The sequence below is a fragment of the Colletotrichum lupini genome, chromosome 5 (assembly GCF_023278565.1).
Source record: "Colletotrichum lupini chromosome 5, complete sequence".
Classification (NCBI taxonomy): Eukaryota; Fungi; Ascomycota; class Sordariomycetes; order Glomerellales; family Glomerellaceae; genus Colletotrichum; species Colletotrichum lupini.
In genome coordinates, this window is record NC_064678.1 from 4418871 (window position 1) to 4441312 (window position 22442).

Below are 22442 nucleotides of genomic sequence, written 5' to 3' on the forward strand. Positions count from 1 at the left end.
ACTCCCCTCTACATGATGACGCACGCGGGGCCAGCGGAGCACCTGCAGGCGAAGGGCTTGTCCCAGAGCCAGTGGTGCAGTGCCGACAAACACCGCGTTATATATATCTTCTCAACTTTGTCTGATATTTCGATCGGGGCTTTCTACTTTCGCGATTAACGATAACGCTTGGAAAAAACAAAGGCTTACGCAATGCTAGACCACCAGATTTAGAGATCAAAGAGGCAGGCTCCTACGGCAGCAAGAGGCCTGTTGTTCGAGTCATAGAATCACGTTTGCGGAAACAGGACGGCTTCCGCCGAAGAGACTTGCCGTACACCTTCACGCCCTTTTGCCCAGGAGTGAGGGAGGTCGAGTGGGTGGAATGAGGAAACCTGTGCCGAGTCGAGTCGCAAAATAGAACCGCCGCGGCACAGATGACCACGGATTGGTCTGATATTTGCTACCGCCACGCCTCCCAGCGTCCTCGGTAGAAAAAATACAAAGCCACGTGTGCGGCAAGTCGATGTCTCCCAGTCATGGCCTTCTTTCCCAAGGCAATTCCCGCAATCCTGGATTGAACAACGCGGCAGGTTCAGGTTCTGGACCAGTGAATGCCTATTGCTTAATCAAACGCTCCTCTGTGCAGCGCGTGGCGTCAATGTTCTTTTCGACAGTACTCCCATTCAGGTGTTGATTGTATTTTACTTGCTGCCCCTATGCCCCTCTACTTCTTCCCACCTCGTCTGGGTTCCAGTTCCGCCACGATGTTTTAGCGCCAGAGCCGGGGTATCATACTTCTCAACTGGTTCTAGTGGAAGAGTACTTGATGCGCCAGTGCTGGGCTACCACATGGCTGGTTCTCATGAATCGCGACGAGCGGGTGAACTGAACGAGAAATTTCATTTCTTCGGGGGTCACCAAAGTTCCACGGTTCAATATGTACATCGTCCACCGCTCTCTCACAACTGCTCTGCGGTGACTTACAAAAGATCCATTTCATGCGTATCTGCTTACTCTGTGCCGCACGTCGACGTCTAATTCATGAAAAGATCCTGGCACGATGCGGGTTTACGGCTATCGTCGCCGGGTTCACCTCACCAACAAGGGCTTGAATGATGCTTACTGCCTCGGCGTCTGTATCCGATTCGGCATAGGCCAAAGTAGGAAGAGAAGCCCCGCAACACCCACGAAATTTATCATGGGGTCACTCTGAGCCCTTTTTCCGTGGTGTTTATGACTTCCACATACCCACTCCTGAGCGCTGAGACCCTGCCAAGCATCGCCATACTCGCGCACCGATGCTTGTCGTCTTCAGCTACATCCGAGAATAGCATCGCAGTTGAGGATGGCATTTCCATCTTCGCCTGAAGTCTCTAGCGTGGGAAACAGAATCCTGCCGCTCGTCACACGGACTTTGACGCGATGGGCCGCGATTGCTAACTAAAGGATTCATGACATGCGAAAACCATGTAAGATTGAGCAAACGACTCAGGATCCAGTGGGTAATTAGGGATTCATACCGCGCCGCAGTCTACTCTTGTGAGCATAATGCACGGTACTTTACAAATTTGAGGAACCCTTATTTTCTCTCAGGATCGTATGTATGCATACCTATAGCTTATTCCCGCCTACATTACGTATAAACCAAAAGAGCGGCTGCATTGAGTCGAGGGGAGGGAATAACCTAATTAGCCGCAAAAAGCCACCAAGTCCAGCCGCACCTGGCTCCTCGCAGTAACAATAGTCGTCAACCAACATCCCCTTTGAGTTAGTCCATCGGCCGATACAAGTCGAGAGACTAACACCATAGCCGCATCGCTCGACGCCCCCGTGGCACCCATCGTGGGATCCCCCAATCACTGTCAATCTTTCCCATTTCTGTAATTTCCTGGGCCCCTTTCCCGCACCTGATTTGGCGTAGTCAGGGTCGATTCTCCGGCTGGTGCCCGGACCTCACGATGCTTGGCCTCGGCAGCCATCATGGGAGTCGTGCATACGAAGATGACTTCCTTTGCAAACCTCCTTCCCCTTCCGGGGCACACAGACAGCAATGGCGAATAGTCCAGCACGACCGGACAGGCCATCTTAGACTCTGTTCAGCGGGCCCTAAAGGAGGATATTTCCAAGATGAGAACCTCGCTTAGCCCTTCAAGGACGTCTAGCCCGCGGTGCCGCTGTGCCTCTGGCCGTGTAAGTGGCCTCTGTACCAGCGGCACGGGACAGATGCTCAAGCATCCAACGGGATGGCAGGACATCTTAAGCGGCACCTCGTCCGCCTAGAATGGGCTTCGTCCCATTCACCTCACGCACCACATCCGCCAACAGCTGTGTCGTCCAGCATTTCCTAGAGCACTCTTGCTCGTCCAACGACGTATCTCACGTCAAGCCATTCGTTATTCTCTATACAGCCTAACAAAGTCTCTCTTTGGTTAATCATAATACAGCCATAATGGCACCTTCACTCTTTACCCTAGGCACGGCTGCCCTGGCCTTGGCTGGTGACGCTGTCGCCAAGCAGTTCGTCCTTGACGACACATACGACTCCACGAACTTCTTCGACAAGTTTGACTTTTTCGAGAGCAAGTACGGCACGGGAGATTATAATGACGTCGATCTCACCTCGGGCTACATCAACTATCGCACCCGTGTCGATGCCCAGAAGCTGGGCCTCATCAGCAATGCCGACGGCGAGGTCTACGTGGGTCCTGATGCCCACAACGTCACCGAGTTCCCCGGTGTTGGCCGTTCAAGTGTGAGACTCGAGAGCAAGGCAATTTACAACAAGTCTCTCATGGTCGCCCGCTTTTCTCATCTTCCTAAACCTGTCTGCGGTGCCTGGCCTGCTTTGTAAGTTCTCTATCCAAGAGTGAACATCCAGTTCTCCCTATACTAACATCATTGAAGCTGGTCCTACGGTTCTCCGTGGCCCAAGAAAGGCGAGCTTGACTTCTTTGAGGGCTGGAACAACGCGGTATGGATACAGCCTGTATGTTTGCACTCCAAGAGCTTTGCTAAACAACTACGATAGGCTGCCAACAAGCCTGCTGCCCACACCTACCTCACGTCCGAACAGGGCCAGTGTGTCATCAGTGAAATCGGGCAGACAGCCAAGGTTAACACAGCAAACTGTGATCAACTGGCTCCTGGACAATACACCAATGAGGGTTGTACTACTACAGCCACCTCTGCTGACCCTTGGGGCTCGTCCGATGGTGGTATCTGTAAGTGAAGCCAGCATATCAGTCTTGGGATGGTCTCAACTAATCCTTCGAAATAGATGCTGTTGAGTGGACAGACGACTACATCAAGTTCTTTGGTAAGGAGCCTCCAAACCCTACTTTTCAATGCGAATGTATATACAACAGGTAGCTAACATGGCACCTAGCCTGGACCCATTCCGCAGCTCCCAAGAACATTGGCTCCGACTCGCCTGATACCTCCTCTTGGGGAACTCCCTCCATGCTCATCGCCAATGATAAGTGCAACATCAACAGCCACTTTGCCGATCAGCGACTCGTTCTGAACATTGACTTCTGCGGTGTTCTCGCCGGCAATGAGTACATCTGGAAGGACCAGTGCGCCGCGTCCACTGGTCACTCTGTCTGCTCGTCCTATGTCGCGGCGAATCCCAGCGCCTATAAGGACACCTATTTCAAGATCAAGGACATTCGTGTGTTCAAGGAGGGCAGCAAAGCAGTGACGACTTCTGCGTCCTCTTCGTCTACCTCTTCGTCTACCTCTACCTCTACCTCTACCTCCATCTCAACCTCTACCTCGACATCTGCCACAACGTCGTCTGCTTCGACATCATCTGCCTCCACATCACCCGCCTCGACGTCTTCCGCCTCGACGTCTTCCGCCTCGACATCATCTGCCTCCACATCACCCGCCTCGACGTCTTCCGCCTCGACGTCTTCCGCCTCGACGTCTTCCGCTTCGACATCGTCTGCAGTCACGTCGACTACCATCTCCACATCGGCATCTGCTTCGGCGTCCGCGTCTGCTTCCGCCTCAACCTCAACGAGCGCCTCCATCTCTGCTTCTGCTAGCGGCTCGGTCACGGCAAAGAACACGTCTATCAGCGCCTCTGACTCCAAGACCGCCTCAGCTTCTGGCACTGCCTCTAGCACCGCATCTGCCTCTGGCACCGCATCTGCCTCTGGCACCGCCTCTGCCTCAGGAACTGCCTCTGCCTCCGGAACTGCCTCTGGTTCAGCGTCTGGATCTGGATCTGGGTCTGGGTCTGCCTCTGTCTCCGGCTCCAAGTCTGCCTCCGCCTCTATTACTCCCACTGGCCTAATTACCACAAGTGCCACTGGCACCAAGTCAGCTACCGCCAGCGCATCCGGTTCCATCTCCATCAAGTCCAACAGCAAGTCCGACGAGGATGTCTGTACCGAGAGCGACGCCACCAGCACCAAGACTGGCGTCACCAGCAAACAGACACAGGCGGCTGTGACGAAAACTCCTCCCGTCGAGCTCACGACCTCGACAGTCTACACCACTAAGGTGTCTACAATTACCGCGTGCCCGCCCACCGTCACCAACTGCCCAGCCCACATCGGCAAGGTCACGACGCAGACCATAGCTCTGTACACCACGGTCTGCCCCGTCTCATCTGTCCCTGCTCCCAAGCCCACCGAGCCGGTCAAGGGCAACGACAAGCCCAACGACAAGCCCAATGATAAGTCCAACGCTGGCCCTGGCACTGCCCCTGGCGTCTCGACCACCACCTTCACCACCGTCTATACCATCACTAAGTGCCCGCCCTCCGTCACAAACTGCCCCGTCGGTAGCGTCACCACTAAGATCGTCACGACATCGGTTCCCTCTGCCGGCACCTCCGTGCCCATCGTGACAAAGGTCGTCCCCACGGCCCCCTCGGGCCCTAACTCCGCCCCCGGCCTGACCAAGACCCTCTCCACGGTCTCCCCATCTGGAGTCCCTCCCACGCCCAGCGCCCCTGGTGGTAACAACTACGGCTCCGGCTCCGGCAACGGCAACGGCACCATCCCCAAGCCTCCTACCGGCTTCAATGCCACCGTCCCGGTGACCAAGGCTACCACTCTCACTGCCTCCAAGCCCGCGGGGACGGCCCCCGGTGCATCAACAACTGGCTACTCTAGCGCCAGCTACCCGACCAAACCGGCTGTTGTTGTCAACGCGGCCGTTCAGGCGGGTGCCAGCTTCCTGCTGATGGCTATTGGTGCCCTCGCCGCCTTGGCTCTTTGAATGGCTACAACGCTTTATTTCCTTTCGGCGATGTTGACGGTGCAGATGTTGAACAATGTTTAATGTATACTGAGATGTTTGTAATTTGGTACAAAGAGATCGATCACAGTCATGGTCTTTCCTTTTGTTAATACTAGTACATGATCGGCACATCAACTTAGACTTAGAGACATATTAAACTTAGCTAGCTGCCCGGCTGCTTTGCAACTCTTCAATAACAAAGGCATCGAGCTTCATGATGTACACCGAGGTTTCACCTAAAAGAGGGTAGTCCCTGAAGAACTTAACGTCGGTACCTTATGTTCAGCATGTGAGAGAGTCCCATGATTGAGCTGAGTGATGACTATTGTCGTTGAGGAATTCCAATTTTTGTCTACTGGCTTTTTGACCTTCAAGGGCCTTTTTACTAATCTACATGAATGATGATGATGCGTGATACCCCCGTTCGCTTCCGTGAAACCCCCCCCAAAATCGATTCCAGGGAACCGAGGAGTTCCCAAATAAGACAATTCCACGCACTACTTCACTGGGACCCGGCGTCTGTTCAACTGCCCACACATCTGAGGTAGTCTTTTTCTTCTTCATCGTTATCAAATGTCGTCCATTCTTGCCATCCCGCTCTCCATAGCAGCCTTCAAGCGGCAAGCTAGCTGTGACGTAGTCCCTAGTCACAGGGGCGGAAGGCCTAGTGCCATGGGCAGATGGACCCTATCTACCACCGCCCTTCTGCATCTTGGTGATTTCGGTCTGGTAACGGATCTTGAAGCCGTTGCACAGCGCTCTCATGTCAGGGTAAGCCTGCTTCAGTAACTCGAAGCCACCCGGAATAACGCGAACAGGCCACGAGTTGACACGAGATCCACGACTCGCCTTGAAGCAAAGCCAGAAGTAACCGGGATGCTTGGGGTCGATACAGAACGCATAAGCGGACCGGTTGGGATTGGCATCAATGTATGTAGTGAGCCATTTCTCTGTATTGCATGATCAGTTGTCGCTCATCTCAAAAGTAAAGTACGGAGGCACCTACCAAGATCCGTCTTGGACCGCTTCTCGAACTTCTCATGCTGCATCATCTCATCCACCTTGCGAGACATAGCCTCGATGTGTTCGTGGATCAACTCATCCAGATCCTTGTAGGTGAACTTGCCACCAACCCTGAGAAGTTTGCCGACGGAAAACTCCGTCTCTTTTTGGAGCTCAAGCACGTCGACATGTTGGAAAACACCATCGGCGACCTTCCAGGTGATAGCCAGATGGTCGTTACCTTTTGAGGAAGGTCGAATGATGACCTCTCCGGCGGCTTGGGTACCAAGCCATTGCTCAGCTTCCAATCCGTTGAACGGCTTGAACAGCGGGTGCTTGATGACTCTCTGGGTGCGTCCAGTGGTCTTGTCCTTTTCGCGGAGTTCTTCCTTATCAGCTGCCTCCAGTCTCTCGTCCCACTGGCCATGGCCATGGTATAATTGACGCTTGTAAGGGCGTTTGACTTCGGCTTCTCTTGCAGAAAGCTTGGCCAAGAAGTCCTTGTAGTTTACCTCAAGAACCTTGGCTTGCACCGTCTGCCCTGTCGTGAGAAGACCTCTGACGCGAACACCATCAGGGCCGTCGTGCGACTCGATGCGGCCCTCTATACCGCAGTCAAGCTTCACTATGGCGAAGTCATCTTTCACCACTCGGATGTTGACGGGGATGATCATGCCCTGAGCGAGTGTGTCCTTGGTCTCGCCAGTGAACATTGTGAAAATCTCGTTCGGACCGAGGCTTGAGAAGTTTCTGCGCAACTCCTCGTAGGGGGCTTGAAGTTCAGCCCGAATTGTCTCGAGCGTAGCGCGCTTCCGCTGGCTGTAGTTACGCTCAAGTTGCTCCGCATATTCCTCGAGGATAAGCTCATTAACCTTCTCTTGTTCGTCTTCCTTAAAGAGTTTTCGAACAATAGCGCCAGGTCCATTGTGATCCGTCTCCGCTTTGACGTCCTCTTCATCAAGTTCAAGGGCGTCAGCTGCCATCTTGCGACCCAGCTCGTAGTCCTCTGGGTGAACACGGGTGTTGTCAAGGGGGTCTGAGGCGGGGTTGGTCGCATCGTAGTCGATGAAGAGGAAACTGGCGCAGTTGTTCCAGACTCTTGGGCCCACAACTGGCAGCTTGCCACTGTCGGGGTCGCCAACCAGCTCATCTCTACTGCCGACAGCTCCTCCGTTCGCGTTGATGGCTTTGATGACGCTTGTGGCCTTTCGGGGGCCGAGACCGGCGACATAGGGCAGGAGGTTCGCTGTGTAAGAATCGCCCACGGCCTCGTTGATGTTGACACCACACAGATTAACCATGTCAACCATCGCGGACTCGAGGTGCTTGAGTAGCTTCTCTTGGGGCAGCAGGTTTTGACAAGGGTGGAAAGCTAGCGATGCAATGTCTTTACCAAGAGCCGCATACTCCTTGAGTGGGTTTTGCATGTAGTGCGCCAAAGCGATGCAATATCTTGTGAGTGAACTGAGAGTAGGGTGCTCTGCGACTGCTCTAGGGCTGTCCTTGTAGAGACGAGCCACCTCGTCATTTACCACGATGACTTCGAGAGGCTCAGTGCGATACTCCCCAAGCTCAGGGTCATCGAACTCGGGCCCCATCAAGCCCTTCTCGCTGATTAGACTTTCCAGGTCTCTCACAAGCTTCTGCGTATCTGCAGACCAGCCGCTGATACCGATGGCATCCGGGCGGCGCCTGTTGACGATCTCGACAAATTCTTCGCGAGCTCGCTCGTCACGAGCTAGATTGCCCAGCTTTCCCTGCTCAATGACCCGGCCATCTTCCTCAACAGAAGCCCAGAGTGTAGGGTCGCGAGCTGGATCGGCCATTCCGTTGGACAGAGTGATGATTCGGGGCAGTGTGCCAAGAATCATACCCTTGGGCTTGTATGGCGCTTGATCGAGCCTCTTTGAATATTCTTCGCGGCAGGCTTTGAGAACTTCTTCTTGGCATGCAGTCCGGAGAGACTCCTTGACGCCCTTGGCAATAATCTTAGAAAGCCGGGGAACAATGAGATCAAGTACCTTCTGACGTTCATCGTTCCATCGATCCGCGAGTTCACTGTAGTTGTCTGAAATGAACTCTTGGCGCAACGAGCGCTTAAAGCCCTCGTCGTTCTCCAATGTCAGCTTAACCTCGATGAGACCCTCTTCCTCGGCCTTCATCATCTTGAGGTACAGATCTGGCTGGCGAGCAACGTCGGCGATTGTCTGATTGATGAGATACTTGACCTCGTAGAATGGATGCGACTCGTCAATCTTCTTCAGACCCTTCTCTGTCCGGCGACAGCTGATTTCGCCCATCTGATAGAAGTTGACTCTGAAGTGCTTCCGCATACGAGGGTTGACAAACAGCTCCTCTGCGTACATCTGGCGAGCAGCGTACATCACAGTATCACCGGTTTGGAATTCTTCATCCGTGAGGGAGTCGGCGAGGTCGTCAGGAAGCTGGCTGTCGTCGTCGGCCCAAACCTTGTTGCCCTCGCGAAGAGTGTTTTGGGCGAACCGATCCGGAGTGATACCGTAGGCACGGACAAAACCGATAGCCTTGCTCCTCCTGACTCTGTCGACAAGATTTGATTTGGAGCCTGGGCGCTTCATCTGATTGCCATTGCCGTTCATGAAAGACAAATCCTTGAGCTCGTTGGTGTACTGGAAGTGGAGGTAGTCCTGCAAATCTTGCAGTTCTTCCATGGTCGCAGCTTGGGGAATCATATCTTCGAGTACATCGTCCTTGATGCTAGCAGCAGATTTGAGGTTCTCGAGCGTCTTTTCCAGAGCGTTCCGCTTTTCGATCAGTGAGCGGAACTTGATATCAAGCTCCAAAATTCGCCATAAGTCGTCCTGAGTAAGAAGCTTGTCTGCGCTGACAATCCATTCAGGGGCGTCAGGGTCGTCACGATGGTCGGGATTTTTGGTCTTCTTGGCATGGATCAGGTAATCCTTGCGATGCTGAAAGACGTAGGGGACCTCAACGTCGTCAACGACAAAGAACTCGAGGACCTTGCCAATCGCCTTGGTGAAGGGTCCGTGTAGTTCGGACTGGAGCAGCTTTTTGGGCCACATCAAACCCGCAATCCACCGGGCCTCTTCCTTGAACTGCTCAGCGCTAATTTGCAAGTGCTTGAACGGTTTTCGGTCCAGCTGGAATCTTTCAGGCTCGTCTGTGAATCGGATCTGGTTGTCCTCGTCGGTCAAGAGCTTCTCCTTCAACTGTGAAGGCTCAAACACGTCCTTGAGCTCAATGACCTGCTCTTCGCGTTCGCGGTCTTCTTGCTCTTCTTCCATTTGGAGGGCCCACTCGTAATCCTCGCCATTACCGAAGATTGCCTCCATGTCCTCCAAGGCGTCTTTATCAAGGCCGGAAGTGTCGACGACGCCTCCAACTCCTCTGTCGCGGGGCCGAGCGACTTCGGCATCTTCCTGCTGACGCGCTCGTTCGTCCTCATCCTCCGGATAATCTTCCTCAATGAAGTCTTCGAACTCGTCGGCCTGGGGGCGGTAGTTCGATCGGCCGTAGGGTTTTTGATCGTTGGCTTCCTCGTCGTCATCGGAGAACATGTCCTCTAAGCCGCGTCGCTCGGGGCCACGGTCGTCCTCGTCCCGATGTCCTCGTTTGAGACGCTTGAATTTAGGCTACAGACACGTTAGTACATCCAGTAGCGATAGTCCATGGGGACATCGTACCTGTGTTGGTGCTCTGCGCTCGATTTGTTCCCCGATAAGTTCCAGGTCATCCTCATCCAGCCGCTCTTCTTCTTCTCTGTCGCGATGCTCTCGCTTCCGCTTTCGCTCGTGAGCATCTTCGTCCTCACCTACTTCCTCTTCCTCATCTTCGTCGACGATAAATCCCTCGCGAATCTGAGTGTGAGAAAAAATTAGTCAGTCGTCAACGTGATCTGAATGTCCATCGCCTACTTTGCGCGCTTCCTCCTCATCTTCATCGTCCTCTTCCTCTTCGGAGGAGTCCTCGGGGGCCGCATTTCTTCTGCGCGCAGATCTAGGGTCGGCATCCTCATCCAGAGACTCCTCATCCTCATCATCGAGCTCGGCCTCGCCGTCGACGAAATCCCGCATTGAGGCGCTCATCTTGAAGTTGCCTAGAATCAAAGTCGCAGCGCGTGGTGAAAGTGACGCCTTCGTCGGTGGATGATACCTGGTAGGCGCGTTGCGATCGCTGAGAGAGCTCGACTAGGCTCAGAATTTGATTAGAAAAGAAAGTATCGTGCCCGGATTAATGAATCGATGTCGAGATGGGTTCGCTCAAATTCGGAGGAAAGAACGTGGGCAAGAATTGAAGGAAGGCGTCCTTGACCGGGCAATTTTCAGTTGCCTCTCCAGCACACCTGCACTTGGAATAATTGAAAGCTTGGACCTCCCTCCAATGGCTCTCCCAGCGCGCCTCGTTCGCTGACCCGACCTTCAGCCTCGGACCCGGAAGGTCCACTGTGGCTGGTGATAGTTATTCCGGCCTCTGAACAGAGCCGCTTATCTTATCGGTTTATCCGCAATATAGGTATCCCTGTACCTTAGGTACTCTACCTATACTAGGTACTCCGTAAGGTAAGGAAGGTATGCCACCTGCGATACCACATGCAAAGTGATTCTGCGTCCCCTGCTCGCGATGTGAATCCCAGATTTCCGAAGACTAGCTACCCTAGGATGATTTAACCACAGCCCGCTATTCTAAGTCGCCGTTCATGACTCTATGCACCCGACACGGTCTCGTTGAGAAGAGTCACTGCATCAACTCAAGTATCCTTTAGAGAATCATGAAGCTTCAGTGACTATTTCTTGGGATAGCCGCCAGCTCAAGTAGCTCAGCTGAATAATGGGAGGCTTCTTGCAATGATCGATACTAGGGGTAGACAGCAACCTGTGTTAGTCTGTAAGCGTTTGGCTTAAACGGCTTGAATTGGCTTGCCTGCGAACAGCGTAGTCCTACTCTTTCCAGCTGTTCCTTCACGAATGCAACAAACTCCAGTCACTTGCTAGTTGTGCGGAGGCAGAAGGGATGCAAAGAATCTGTCAACCCTAGGCGATATTACTTCTATGATACTATTCCGAAATCACAGTTGGCATAAGCAGCATAAACAGGAAATCGCGAAGGAGGATCCTATCAAGAGTTTTCATCTTCGTCTGTCAATATGACACAGACGTTGGCGCCGCAGGGAAGCGCATTTTGCAGCCAGCGACAAATTAGCAAGCCATGAACCCATCATGCAGCACATCATGGCACAATCCCGCGCTTGGGCAGCCATCTGGAGCCTGTCGGGAAGCAGAACTGACCAGACACTCAGACATTCGAGGCTTGTTGGTAGGTGTGGGAGGGGCAATGTGGGCGGGCGGCAAGACACTGAGACACCAGGCCATTTTGCGACTCAAGGCCCTGGTACAGAACAAAGTGGGATTTCTTCAATGCCTCACCACCGTTGGCTCGAGTTGCCTCCATCACACCCAGCGTGGCAGCCCACCGGCTTATATGAAGTGCCCAGACGACTCCTAGCCCCTGTCATGGACTTGAGTGACGGGTTGAAAGGGTGACGGAGACAGCGATGCAATTGGACTTGACGGCTTCTTAAATGGTGAATGGATGAATTGTGGGCCATCATGGAAGGATGGTACAGATAGTCGTAGGAGCGGATGGGAGTAGATAAATTTAGAGGCAGTTAGATGTCTTTGATTGGCGTGTAGATCTGCATTCCCGTACTGCTTATTTTTTACTGCGTTGCCTCTGCCATGTTATGGCAATGGTTGGGACCGATGGTGTCAAATGCAGGCGGATACAGCGGCAGGCCAGAGAGTAAGGTACCAGTAGCCCTCTCCAAGTCATAGTCGAAATTGTCTTTTCGCCTTGTTCGCTAACGACCTGCTAATGTTGATGGGAAGCTGAAGCGTAGAGGAAAGGATAGCCGTCGGGCCCCGGCTCGTATACACACTTACTTGTAGAGTAAGGTACCCCATAGGAAGAGTGAGGTGGATCGAGGCGGGCTCTGGGCTTTTGAGTCTGTGCTGTCGAGGAAGAATCACGGATCCGATATCTCACGTTGAGTTGAGGTAAAATAGGAGGTCCTTCCCTGGACGGACCAGTCCAGAGACCCGTCAGTCGCCAACCCAGAGTTGTCGATGGCTCCACGGAACTGCAAGGTCCCCTGGAGGATTCTCACGTTCTGCTGCTACTGTAGCTCTAAAACGTGCGTCAAGTCATCTCTATCCCGTACTCCGGAGCTGGGTCTCGACGTCTCTAAAACACTGGCCCGGGCTAGTGCTGGGCTGTGGCCCGTTTGGGTCCTCTTGTTGTTCTCCGTTGCTGATCCCAGCCACTCTGCATCTGACCTTAGCTACCTAAGGCACGTTGGGAACTCTGGGTACTTGGCTTTACTAGTGTAGTTATTGGTAAGGAGAAGTATCCGTAGCCTTATTCGGATACAGTACCGCAGACGTTGGTGGGGCGCTTCCATTTGTATCGTATCCGCCATTGTCGCAGAGAAAGAAACAGCGAACTGCAACACTAGGAAACCACGAAGCCGACGAACCAAGAAGCCAAAGAGACGTCCAGTCTCAACTCGTCGAGGTAGAAACGATGTAGCGTAGCGTCGGCTGGCCAGCAAGGAAATCAGTGGAAACGACACAAGTGACCAAACCTGCCCTGACGGACCGAGACCAAGGTGGGAAAGGCCTGGAAGACTTCACGGACGAGTTACCGTCGCTCTCGCTACTAGAGCGCGGATTAGAACCTGGAGGGGATGCCGCCCCCGGTTGGTCCCAGGTTCAGGTCTTAAACAGATACAGCCGCGCTGTGTGATCCGAAACCATTTCTGAGCCCTCATTTGTTGACTCGGGGTGTGCTGGAGACCTGCGTCTCGACACTAGACTGGACGGGACCGGACTGGACCGTGATTCTTGTGGGCTGTTCCTGCCACCTCGTCCTCCTTCCACGGGTAAGTGGAGGTAAGGTACCTCACTTCAGACACCTGGGCACCATCACCTTAGGTACCTACCTTTCCCCCTCCACTGGGTGTACCACTGCGCTCCAGTTGGGGGTCTCCCACTCCATCACACCCGGGCACCTCAGGTCTGTTCTACTTTGGATGTTTGTGTGGCAGAACGAACCTTTGTTTGATCTGACACCACTTATTACTCTTCACCTCTCAGGTCGACTACTGCACCTGCGTCTTGTTCTCCAAGCGGTCGAAACTGGTCCATCGTTCTATTGCTTTACTTCCTCTTTCATTCATTCATCCATCCATCCCCTCCCCGTCATCCTCTTCTTAACCATCCTGACCCGCGACCCACGTTCCGCCCGTTTACCTATCGAGAGCAACCTCGTTTACTTCTACGAGGCCCTCTCATTTACTCCTATCCAGCGACACGGAGCACGTTGCCTATTTCTTGCTCGTCTACCCCTCCCCCCTCGCCATTTCTCGGAGTCGCCTCCCTACCTTACCTTCCAACCCCACCTTGGCCGAAACGGGGACGCCATCGAGAACAATCACACCAATAAATTTCGAGTCGTTTACGCCCCTCTTCCTCCTTCTCCTTTCTTACACGCAGTCGTCGACCTCGGATATCGTCCATCGCTTCTTCCGCCAAAGCGATATCAAACTCAACCTCGGCGCGCCGAGCATTAACGAACCTTCGCAGCTCGCCTTTCCCCCCTCCTGTTTCCCGACGCAACCCCGATTGCACGATTCCTTTACAGTGACAAGCCAGTCTTTGGTATTTGATTACACGAGACCGTTGGTTCCAGTCATCTGTCCTCGGCACAAGCGATTCGACCCAGTCCAACTCGTGTGCGAACGCTACCCAACACGCGAATCACAATTCCTGACGATCCGAGACGGCAAAGCATAGCTTAAATCGCAGCGCAGGAGACCACACACACACTGGAGGGTGTGGCTATTTACTACAGCGTGAACAGGGCATGACATATACCTGTTCGTTGTTGTAACTGCTGGCGTTATCCATCTTCACTTTCGATTTTCCGATTACGAGTCTGTGACGGAGACCTGTTAGCCCAAAATGGCTGACCCTTTCGCGCCTCGCTCTATGAAGCGCAAGAACGTCAAAGGCCTAGCCTTGACACCTGCTGCACCCAAGCCTCCACCGACCGCCGAGACCAGCAGTCACCGCGATAAGGACGGCGGTGACCAGTCGGCACAGCTGGAGATTGGCATCGAGTACAAGCTGGATCTGCGACCAGAGGACCTAGAAATTCTGAAGGAGCTCGGTTCAGGAAACGGAGGCACTGTCAGCAAAGTCAAACATGTTCTTACCGGCACTGTCATGGCACGAAAGGTTGGTCATTGCTGATGCCCTGTTCGGAAGGTCAAGTACTCACCAACACAGGTCATTCACGTGGAGGCGAAGAAAGAGATGCGCAAGCGCATCGTGCGCGAACTTCAGATTATGCACGGCTGCTCATCCGAGTATATCGTCAACTTCTACGGAGCCTTCCTGAACGACCACAACGACGTCATTATGTGTATGGAGTACATGGACGTTGGGTAAGCGAGTGTCTGATATACTTTAGCAACCTTGGCTAACGTGTCTCCCAGTGCTTTGGATCGGGTATCCAAGGTCTTTGGGCCTGTTCGAGTAGATGTTCTCGGAAAGATTGCCGTGGCTACCTTGGGAGGCTTGACCTACCTCTACTCGAAGCATCACATCATGCACAGAGACATTAAGCCATCCAATATTCTGGTGAACTCTAGGGGAAGTATCAAGCTCTGCGATTTTGGCGTGTCTGGAGAGCTCATTAACTCTGTTGCTGATACGTTTGTGGGAACTTCAACGTACATGGCACCCGAGCGAATCCAGGGCGAGAAGTACACAGTCAAGTCAGATGTGTGGAGTTTTGGTCTGACCATCATGGAAATGGCCATTGGAAAGTTCCCCTTCAACGCAAGCGAGCAACTTTCGGACGGCGAGTGCGCACCCGCCGGCATTCTGGACCTTTTGCAGCAAATTGTCCACGAGCCTGCGCCCAGGCTACCCAAGAGCGATGCCTTCCCTTCGATTTTGGAAGACATGATTCAAAAGTGCCTGTCCAAGGTTCCTGACGAGCGGCCTACTCCTCAGGAGCTCTTTGTAAGCATATCCCCCAAATATGAATCAACCTTGCCGCTAACATTTTTCCCACCAGGACCGTGATCCGTTTGTCCAAGCTGCCAAGAGAACACCAGTAGACCTGAGAGAGTGGGCGGTTGGTATGATGGAGAGGGACAATCGCAAGTCTCACTTGGCGCCCCAGCTTTCTCCAGCAACACGCGATCTGCTCAACTCCAATGATTCCCCAACATATCACGGGGGTTCTGGAAACGATCGATCCCTGGACACGCCTACTTCAGGAGAAATTCCTATTGCCGGCGCTGGCATTATCTCTCCGAGAGAGCCCGCCAGTCACTCGAACCGCTCTCCCACTAGAAATGGGCTCAACACAATGAGCAGTAGACAGCCGGGTGGCCATCCTGGGATGGGACAGAGGATTGTTACCACCAACTCGATTCCCAAGGTTGGCGAGTATCCGAATAGTGCTGGTCCGGTGAGCGCCAATGCTGCGTCATTTAGCCTGCCTGTTCGCCCGGCCCCTGGCGGACCTCTACCTCCGGCCCCTCCTCGAAAGGGCACACCTGATGATCCGAGAAGAGAGAACCGGAGACAAGCTACCTTTGGCATGCCTCCGGCGCCCAGAAGCTACGCAAGCGACGTGTACAACGGCACCTCCAACTAGTCGCAGGGGGGCTTCGACTATACACATAGCATTGGGCCTCAACCCCACCAAGCTCACCAACTGCATAACAGAGCATCAAATCGCGCCATTTCGCCACAACAGCCACATCCATCTTTCAGCCAAGGACCAAGAACTTGCCATATTTCTACCCAGATGGCTTTCCAACCAGCATCTGACGAACGGGTTCAACGGGCAATCGCATCAGCTCCGCTTTACTCGTCTCAGAAGATGGATATGCCCGATAACAGAAGCCGCAGGACGCGTCGTGATGACAATGTCGCCGGCTTAGAAGACCCCTTCATCTAGACGCGTAGAAAAGCTGGGGTGAAGCCTCGTGCACCAAGTTCCTGCGGCGGAATGTGTCGACTCGATCGTAGGGAAGCTTCTTACCCTCTTTTCATCAGCATCACTCGGCGCATGTATGGACAACGTTCTCCTGCAGACTTCGGGAACTTTGGGACTTCACGCACCCTGGGAAGGCATATCGGTTAAGTCTTTAGAAAGCTTGTGGAGAGCATTCATCATCGATCGTGATCAAGACAGGAGGGATATGTCGACACAAAAAGCCTTTCATGTAGCAAACTTGGAGGATGGGTTCAATGGTGGCTGATATGCAAATGAGACAGAGACGAACGATTGAGCAGTTCGTCCTGCTTGTCTAGACCATGATGTCTTATACTCTCTTGAACTTTTTCTAAATAGACATGAAAGTGACAGCAGACAAGTTGCCGTCTAGTCCCTACTCCTTCGTCTCTTTTATGTCGATGAAACTGGCTCCCTGCTGCTAAAACCATCCTCAAGGATAGGAATCAGCTCGTCTAATCGGCGAATCACCAAGTCAGTGTGCTCGTGGTCGACCAAATGTACATTGACATCGTTGGCAAGGAGCACTGTCGCCGCGCCAGCTCTTCGCCCAGCTGTCATGTCATCGATCGAGTCCCCAACCATGATCAACTCACTACCATCACCGATGGTTGTCTCCTTTGCATCAGTCGAGGTGCTTGCTTCTTTGACAAGACCCCAGTTTCGCGCAATATGCAGAATCCCTGCGGGATCTGGCTTAGGCGGACGAAAGTCGCGGGTCACGATAGGCTCGAAAAGTGACCCCTCGAGGAACTTCCCGAGAAGGTGTGCCACGGGCGCGTCGAAGTTGCGGGTGCAGATGCCCTTGCGGACGCCGCGGCTGTCGAGGTAGGACATGAGCTCCACGAGGCCCGGCTGGGCCACCTGAGATGCCATGGCCGTACGCTCAATGTGGCGAATGGACTCCATTGCTGTCTCTTGTTCCTCCTTCGTGGGGAGGGAGTAGACATGGTCGAGGATGTCTACTTTCTTTGTGATGCCGAGGGCTTGACGCATCTCGCCGAACATGTACGTTTGAGGTTCACTTGATGCTAGTCAGCAAATTTCGTAAGAAAATATATGCGGCTTGTAAGAGTATCTAATAAGTTTGTGAAGATGTGAAATGTGTGGCAATTCATGGACTCTTGTCTGAAAAACCACCCGCTCAGGATGAAGTGATTCTGCTTTGCCGGAGGTGCCAAAGTTGGGATTCGAATAAGATACAGAATGAGAAAGTATGATGGCTACAAGCAATGAGACACCTGATCACGTACCATAACGTTCCATCAACATCGAACACAATGCCTTTGAGTCGAGGTGCAGTTGAGTTTACTGCAGCGCCTGGCTTCAATGGGGCGAATTGCCGGGGAGCGTGTGTAACCATTCTCGAGACGAATTTCTTCATGGGAGAAGATTTGGTGTTGATGAAAGCTTAAGACCAACGGCAAAAGACGACGCTCAGGATCTCCCGACCTTGAGATAGAGTTTGCGGTGGTTGCGATACCTTCTATAGAGGAGCACGAGGAGCTGTTCCGATGAGTCGTTTAACCCTCAACTAAGACGGAAGAGTACGTACACACCCGCACCGGATCGATGACCGCGAGTCGGGAATGCGTCCTGCGGGCTTAGCTAGTGTAAGATAGGTAGGCGGCGATTGCGCAAAGCCCCACACTGGGCTGGATGGGCATTCGGGGAGTGGGAACACAGTGCCGGCTGACTGACTGAAATGTTGCACAATTCCGGACCCCAGCCGGCCAGATGACATGGGTCTAGGGATGCGAATGGTCGGCGCGAATCTTCGAGGCAAGAGAGGTCTGCTGTGCTGCTGCTGCTGGGAGGAGCTTTCCATGTGGCGACGCCCAACCTGCAGCAATTTAGACCAGTGCCAGTGTGTCGCGGATGCTCGGTCGTTGGGAATTTTGTTTAGACGCCTTTGCAGTTGGCAGTAGGCCTGTCTGTGTCTGACAGCTATAACCTACCTTTTTTTCCTTACGTACAACAAAACATCCAGAGGGCACCACAAGTTCATCCCTATTGCTGCAACCTAGAAAACGAACCTCTATTAGACAAGCTTCTGCGAGCTCCCTTGCTGAGCGCAACCAGACCGACTGCTCCAACACGGCTGACATTTGGGTGATGCGCAACACCCAACCGTGATGAGCTCGTCGAACAGCAACCAATGGCCACCTAGGCGGCCCTCGAAACGGAGCGTGAGTTGAATCGGCTATCGTCCTTTTTCGGTGAAGCTTGTTGGCTGGTGTTGCGCAAATCGTAGCTGACCGCACGGTGTGATTCTAGAAGCTCCGAAATGGCACCTTCATCGTCCCAGGCACCGGCGAACGCAGCCGCCGCCAATTCTCTCTCCGCGGATCGAGCATCGAGATTCCTCAGCCCGAAGTGAACGGATACCGATCCCTCTTGGCCGCCGAGTCGACGGGCGAGTCTCTCAATGTGGTCAAGCATAATATCAAGACCAGTGCCCTGCACCTCTGGGACTGGCTCATGTCTTCGGCGGGCAAGGGCGTGCTGAAGTGTACCTTGGCATACCTGTTGGCCAGTATGGCGACGTTCCTCTCGCCCATCTCGGCTTTCTTGGGGAAGCCTGATGGGAAGCACGTCGTCGCGACTTTGACGGTCTATTTCCACGCCAGTCGCACGTGGGGTTCCATGGTCGAGGCCGTCGCCATTGCCACCATAGCCGTCCTGTATGCCGAAATCATATCCTGCCTCGCCATGGCCTTTTCCGTTGTGGTAGGAGGCCAGCTCGGCCTCATCCCGCTGTCTCACGTTCTCATCTTGACGTTCTGCATCGGCGGCGGCATGGGATTCATCGGGTGGGTGAAGCAAAGGCTGAACAACCCCTTGGTCAATGTGGGATGTACCCTTTCTTCGATTGCCATCATCGCTGTGGTCACTAGAGAGGAAGCAATCCACGAAGGGCACTTTTCCGAAGCTAAGATTGTACAAGTACTTAAGATGTTGGCTATAGGCATTACAATCACGGCAACGGTCAACTTCTTTGTCTGGAGAGTGTCGGCACGGGCCCTTTTGCGTTCCTCGATGAACTCGGCCGCGGTATCACTCGCGGACATGCTCTCGATGATTACTCGTGGCTTCCTGAATGGTTCTGAGAACGAGATCATGTCGGGAGACTTTGGCCAGGTTGCGAGACTGTACAAAACGACGTACGGGAAAATGACGAAGAATCTTAGGGAGTCAAAATTGGAACACTGGGTTCTTGGACGGGAGAAAATCTATAACCTGGAAAAGAATCTCGTCAAGTCGTTGGAATCACTCTCGCAAGCCATAGGAGGTTTGAGGAGTGCGGCGAACACGCAGTTTGCCTTACTCAAGGAGATGCCGCAGGATCCCATGGGCGGACAGCTTTCTCCCGGAAGCACGGTGTTCTCACCAACGCTGTCTCGCGCCATGTCCCAATACCTCAAGGGTGCTCGGGATCGGTTCGCGACACTGGCATCAATCGAGGAAGATGACGAGTACGACGATGATCTGGATAGCCACCCAAGCCCTGAGGCAACCCCAGACGGCCCTCCGGCGCCACTGCCTACTTTCCGCTCACCGTCAGAGATCTTTGAGCTCTTCATAGCGCTGCTGGGCCCCTCGATGAAGTCTTTGGCATACACTCTTTCGGAGATCCTGAGAGAGCAAGCTTTTGCAAAGGGAGCAGACTCCAAGATTACAGTCAACCCTCATTTTAAGCATAGTTTAAAGGACGCCATGGCGCTGTACAGCAACGCAAGAACTCACGCCCTGCAAGAGCTCTACACTAGTATCGAGCTGGGCCGAGCGAGGTCAGAAAAGATTCAAGCAGACATCGAGGAAGTCGCGGCCGCCTGCGGACATTTCAGTTTCAGTTTGCAGCACGTAGCAGAGGATATTGATGCATACTTGACAGCCTTGGAAGAACTCAAGTATAATCGTGAGATGGGCTCCCGCAGCTGGAACTGGCTGAAGGTTTGGAAGTACTTTTCCTCGCCCGCTCAACCCAAGGAATCCGATCCTAGCAGCATGGATACTGAGCGTTTGCTGCATCAACCTATGGAGCCTCCGGAGCAGCCTGTTCGTGCCATCAGGAAATCGGCTCTTCCCAGGGGTATTCCCGACACGATGATCAAGCGCAGAGATACTTTTAGCTGGGATGCCGCTCCCAACGCGAGCATGATTATGAGATTTTTCTCGCAGCAGCTTCTCAAGGGTCTGAGGGTTTTGGCTCGCGATGACAGTAAGTGACTGGTACTCAAGGAGTGCTTAGGCACAGCTAATGATTTGGGCAGTCCGATTTGGTGTCAAAGTCGGCTTTGGAGCGATGCTTTGGGCAGCATGTGCCTTCATTCCGGCAACAAGACCGACGTATCAGCACTGGCGAGGCGAGTGGGGCTTGCTATCTTTCATGATTGTCGCGTCTATGACTGTCGGAGCAGCCAACACCACGGGCACTGCAAGGTTTATTGGCACCATTGCCGGAGCTACCTTTTCCTTGACGGCGTGGGCCATCAGCCAAGGAAACGGGGTCGTCCTCGCGTTCCTGGGCTGGATGGTCAGCTTCTTCAGTTTCTACATGATGCTCGTCAAGAACAATGCCCCCTTCGGTAGGATTACGCTTCTCGCCTGGAACGTCACTGTTCTCTACGCCTATTCGTTGTCACAAAAGGTGGATGATGACGATGACGATGAGGGAGGTTCCAACCCTTTGATGTTTGAAATTGTCTATCACAGATTTGTTGCGGTGTCTTTGGGTATTCTATGGGGTATCTTTGTTTGCCGGGCAATCTGGCCCATCTCGGGCAGGAAGAAGTTCAAGGAAGGTCTTTCAGTACTCTATCTCCAGCTTGGCCTCATCTGGAAGAGAGGACCGTTGGCTATTCTACTCCGAAGCGACAACACGAGGTCGTACATGAAAGCCGGAGAAGAGCAAGCACTGCAACGCTATGGTAAGAGACTTACTCCCTTCCACCATAACGCATACCGCTGACACAGAAAATAGCCTTCAAGCTTGAAGCCTTGCGTAATTCCGCAAAGAGCGAGTTCGAACTTCGTGGCCCTTTTCCTGATGCCGCCTACGGCCGCATCATGCAGTCTACCAGCAAGATTCTCGACGGATTCCACGCCATGCGGCTCGTGACCTCCAGACGGGGGCAGTTGTCCGCAGGCGAACGAGCTCTGCTCGAGTACACGGCACCAGAGCGCGCGCAACTTTGCGACCGCATCTGCCACGTGTTTCAGGTGCTCGCAAGCTCCATGATGCTAGAGTACCCGCTCACCGACGCGATCCCGTCAGTGGTGGGCAACAAGGACCGACTGCTGGGCAAGATTTATCAGTTCCGCAAGGAGCACCAGCCTCCTTCTCCCATAGTTGGGGATGACTTCGGGGAGCAGCGACAGGAGGAGAGTGGCAACGGAAACGGCAATGTCGGCAGCAACAATAGCAGTAGCAACAACAACAACCAAAGTACCAAGAATGGTGTGGTGTTGGAAGAGAAGGACTTTGCTCTGTTGTACGCGTACACCTTGGTCACGGCCCAGGTCGCGCAGGAGCTCGAGTACGTGCAGAGGGAGATTGAGAACCTCTTTGGCGTGCTCAACACGGAAGCGCTCTTGCTGCAGTAAAAAAAAAGTTCCCCAATATACATAGAAGAAGAACAGGATGTTACTGGGTAGAGAGGTGGCGGCGGCATGCTCGCAGTAGAGATTGAGACAGTGAATATGAACCAAACAAAAAGGGGTGACTGGACGGACTGACTGACTGATTGACTTGACGAAACAGGCATGGCGTTTGGTTCCAACACTATATACATATATTACTAGGGATACCTTCCAAGGGGCTTTTGGGCTCAAGAGCGACGAGAGCATGGGTTACAAGGCATACATACATACAAGTAGTCGTAGTAGTAGTCATTGAACACTTTTAAACCCACTCTCAGCTGTCTCTCAATTGGAAATCGCCATCATGCTTCTTCGACCGGCTAGTCGATTCTGATATCATGTGATTTAGTTGTATTGTAGTATTGGAGTCATTGCTATTCTAGCTGTACAATAACAAGAAAAGTGTAGATTTGCGAGCTATCCCAGCTCGCTAGGCATGGCATCAATCATGTCCTTGACGGCAACGCACG

General features: G+C 53.2%; 6 protein-coding genes across 6 annotated transcripts; 4 read left to right on the forward strand and 2 right to left on the reverse strand.

The window, feature by feature from the left end:
• Window positions 1–2431: 2431 nt before the first annotated feature.
• Window positions 2432–5214, forward strand: CLUP02_10727 (beta-1,3-endoglucanase; the record flags this gene model as incomplete). The annotated part of the gene is made up of 5 exons (XM_049289700.1): window positions 2432–2829; window positions 2887–2968; window positions 3011–3203; window positions 3260–3298; window positions 3368–5214. The coding sequence occupies 5 exons, from the start codon at window positions 2432–2434 to the stop codon at window positions 5212–5214; spliced, it is 2559 nt and encodes an 852-aa protein (XP_049146845.1).
• A 708-nt stretch (window positions 5215–5922) lies between these two features.
• On the reverse strand, window positions 5923–10322 carry CLUP02_10728 (SH2 domain-containing protein; the record flags this gene model as incomplete). The annotated part of the gene is made up of 4 exons (XM_049289701.1): window positions 5923–6185; window positions 6242–9869; window positions 9921–10094; window positions 10152–10322. 4 exons carry the CDS (start codon window positions 10320–10322, stop codon window positions 5923–5925), a joined length of 4236 nt encoding a protein of 1411 aa, XP_049146846.1.
• A 1120-nt stretch (window positions 10323–11442) lies between these two features.
• On the forward strand, window positions 11443–12623 carry CLUP02_10729 (uncharacterized protein; the record flags this gene model as incomplete). The annotated part of the gene is made up of 3 exons (XM_049289702.1): window positions 11443–11637; window positions 11928–12041; window positions 12300–12623. The coding sequence occupies 3 exons, from the start codon at window positions 11443–11445 to the stop codon at window positions 12621–12623; spliced, it is 633 nt and encodes a 210-aa protein (XP_049146847.1).
• Window positions 12624–14255: 1632 nt separating this feature from the next.
• Window positions 14256–15966, forward strand: CLUP02_10730 (uncharacterized protein; the record flags this gene model as incomplete). The annotated part of the gene is made up of 4 exons (XM_049289703.1): window positions 14256–14531; window positions 14583–14740; window positions 14792–15323; window positions 15379–15966. The coding sequence occupies 4 exons, from the start codon at window positions 14256–14258 to the stop codon at window positions 15964–15966; spliced, it is 1554 nt and encodes a 517-aa protein (XP_049146848.1).
• A 756-nt stretch (window positions 15967–16722) lies between these two features.
• On the reverse strand, window positions 16723–17601 carry CLUP02_10731 (haloacid dehalogenase-like hydrolase; the record flags this gene model as incomplete). The annotated part of the gene is made up of 2 exons (XM_049289704.1): window positions 16723–17360; window positions 17583–17601. The coding sequence occupies 2 exons, from the start codon at window positions 17599–17601 to the stop codon at window positions 16723–16725; spliced, it is 657 nt and encodes a 218-aa protein (XP_049146849.1).
• An 863-nt stretch (window positions 17602–18464) lies between these two features.
• CLUP02_10732 (ribosomal protein L19) lies at window positions 18465–22015 on the forward strand (the record flags this gene model as incomplete). Its single annotated transcript, XM_049289705.1, has 5 exons — window positions 18465–18518; window positions 18607–20551; window positions 20604–21260; window positions 21314–21932; window positions 21988–22015. The coding sequence occupies 5 exons, from the start codon at window positions 18465–18467 to the stop codon at window positions 22013–22015; spliced, it is 3303 nt and encodes a 1100-aa protein (XP_049146850.1).
• Window positions 22016–22442: the final 427 nt, after the last annotated feature.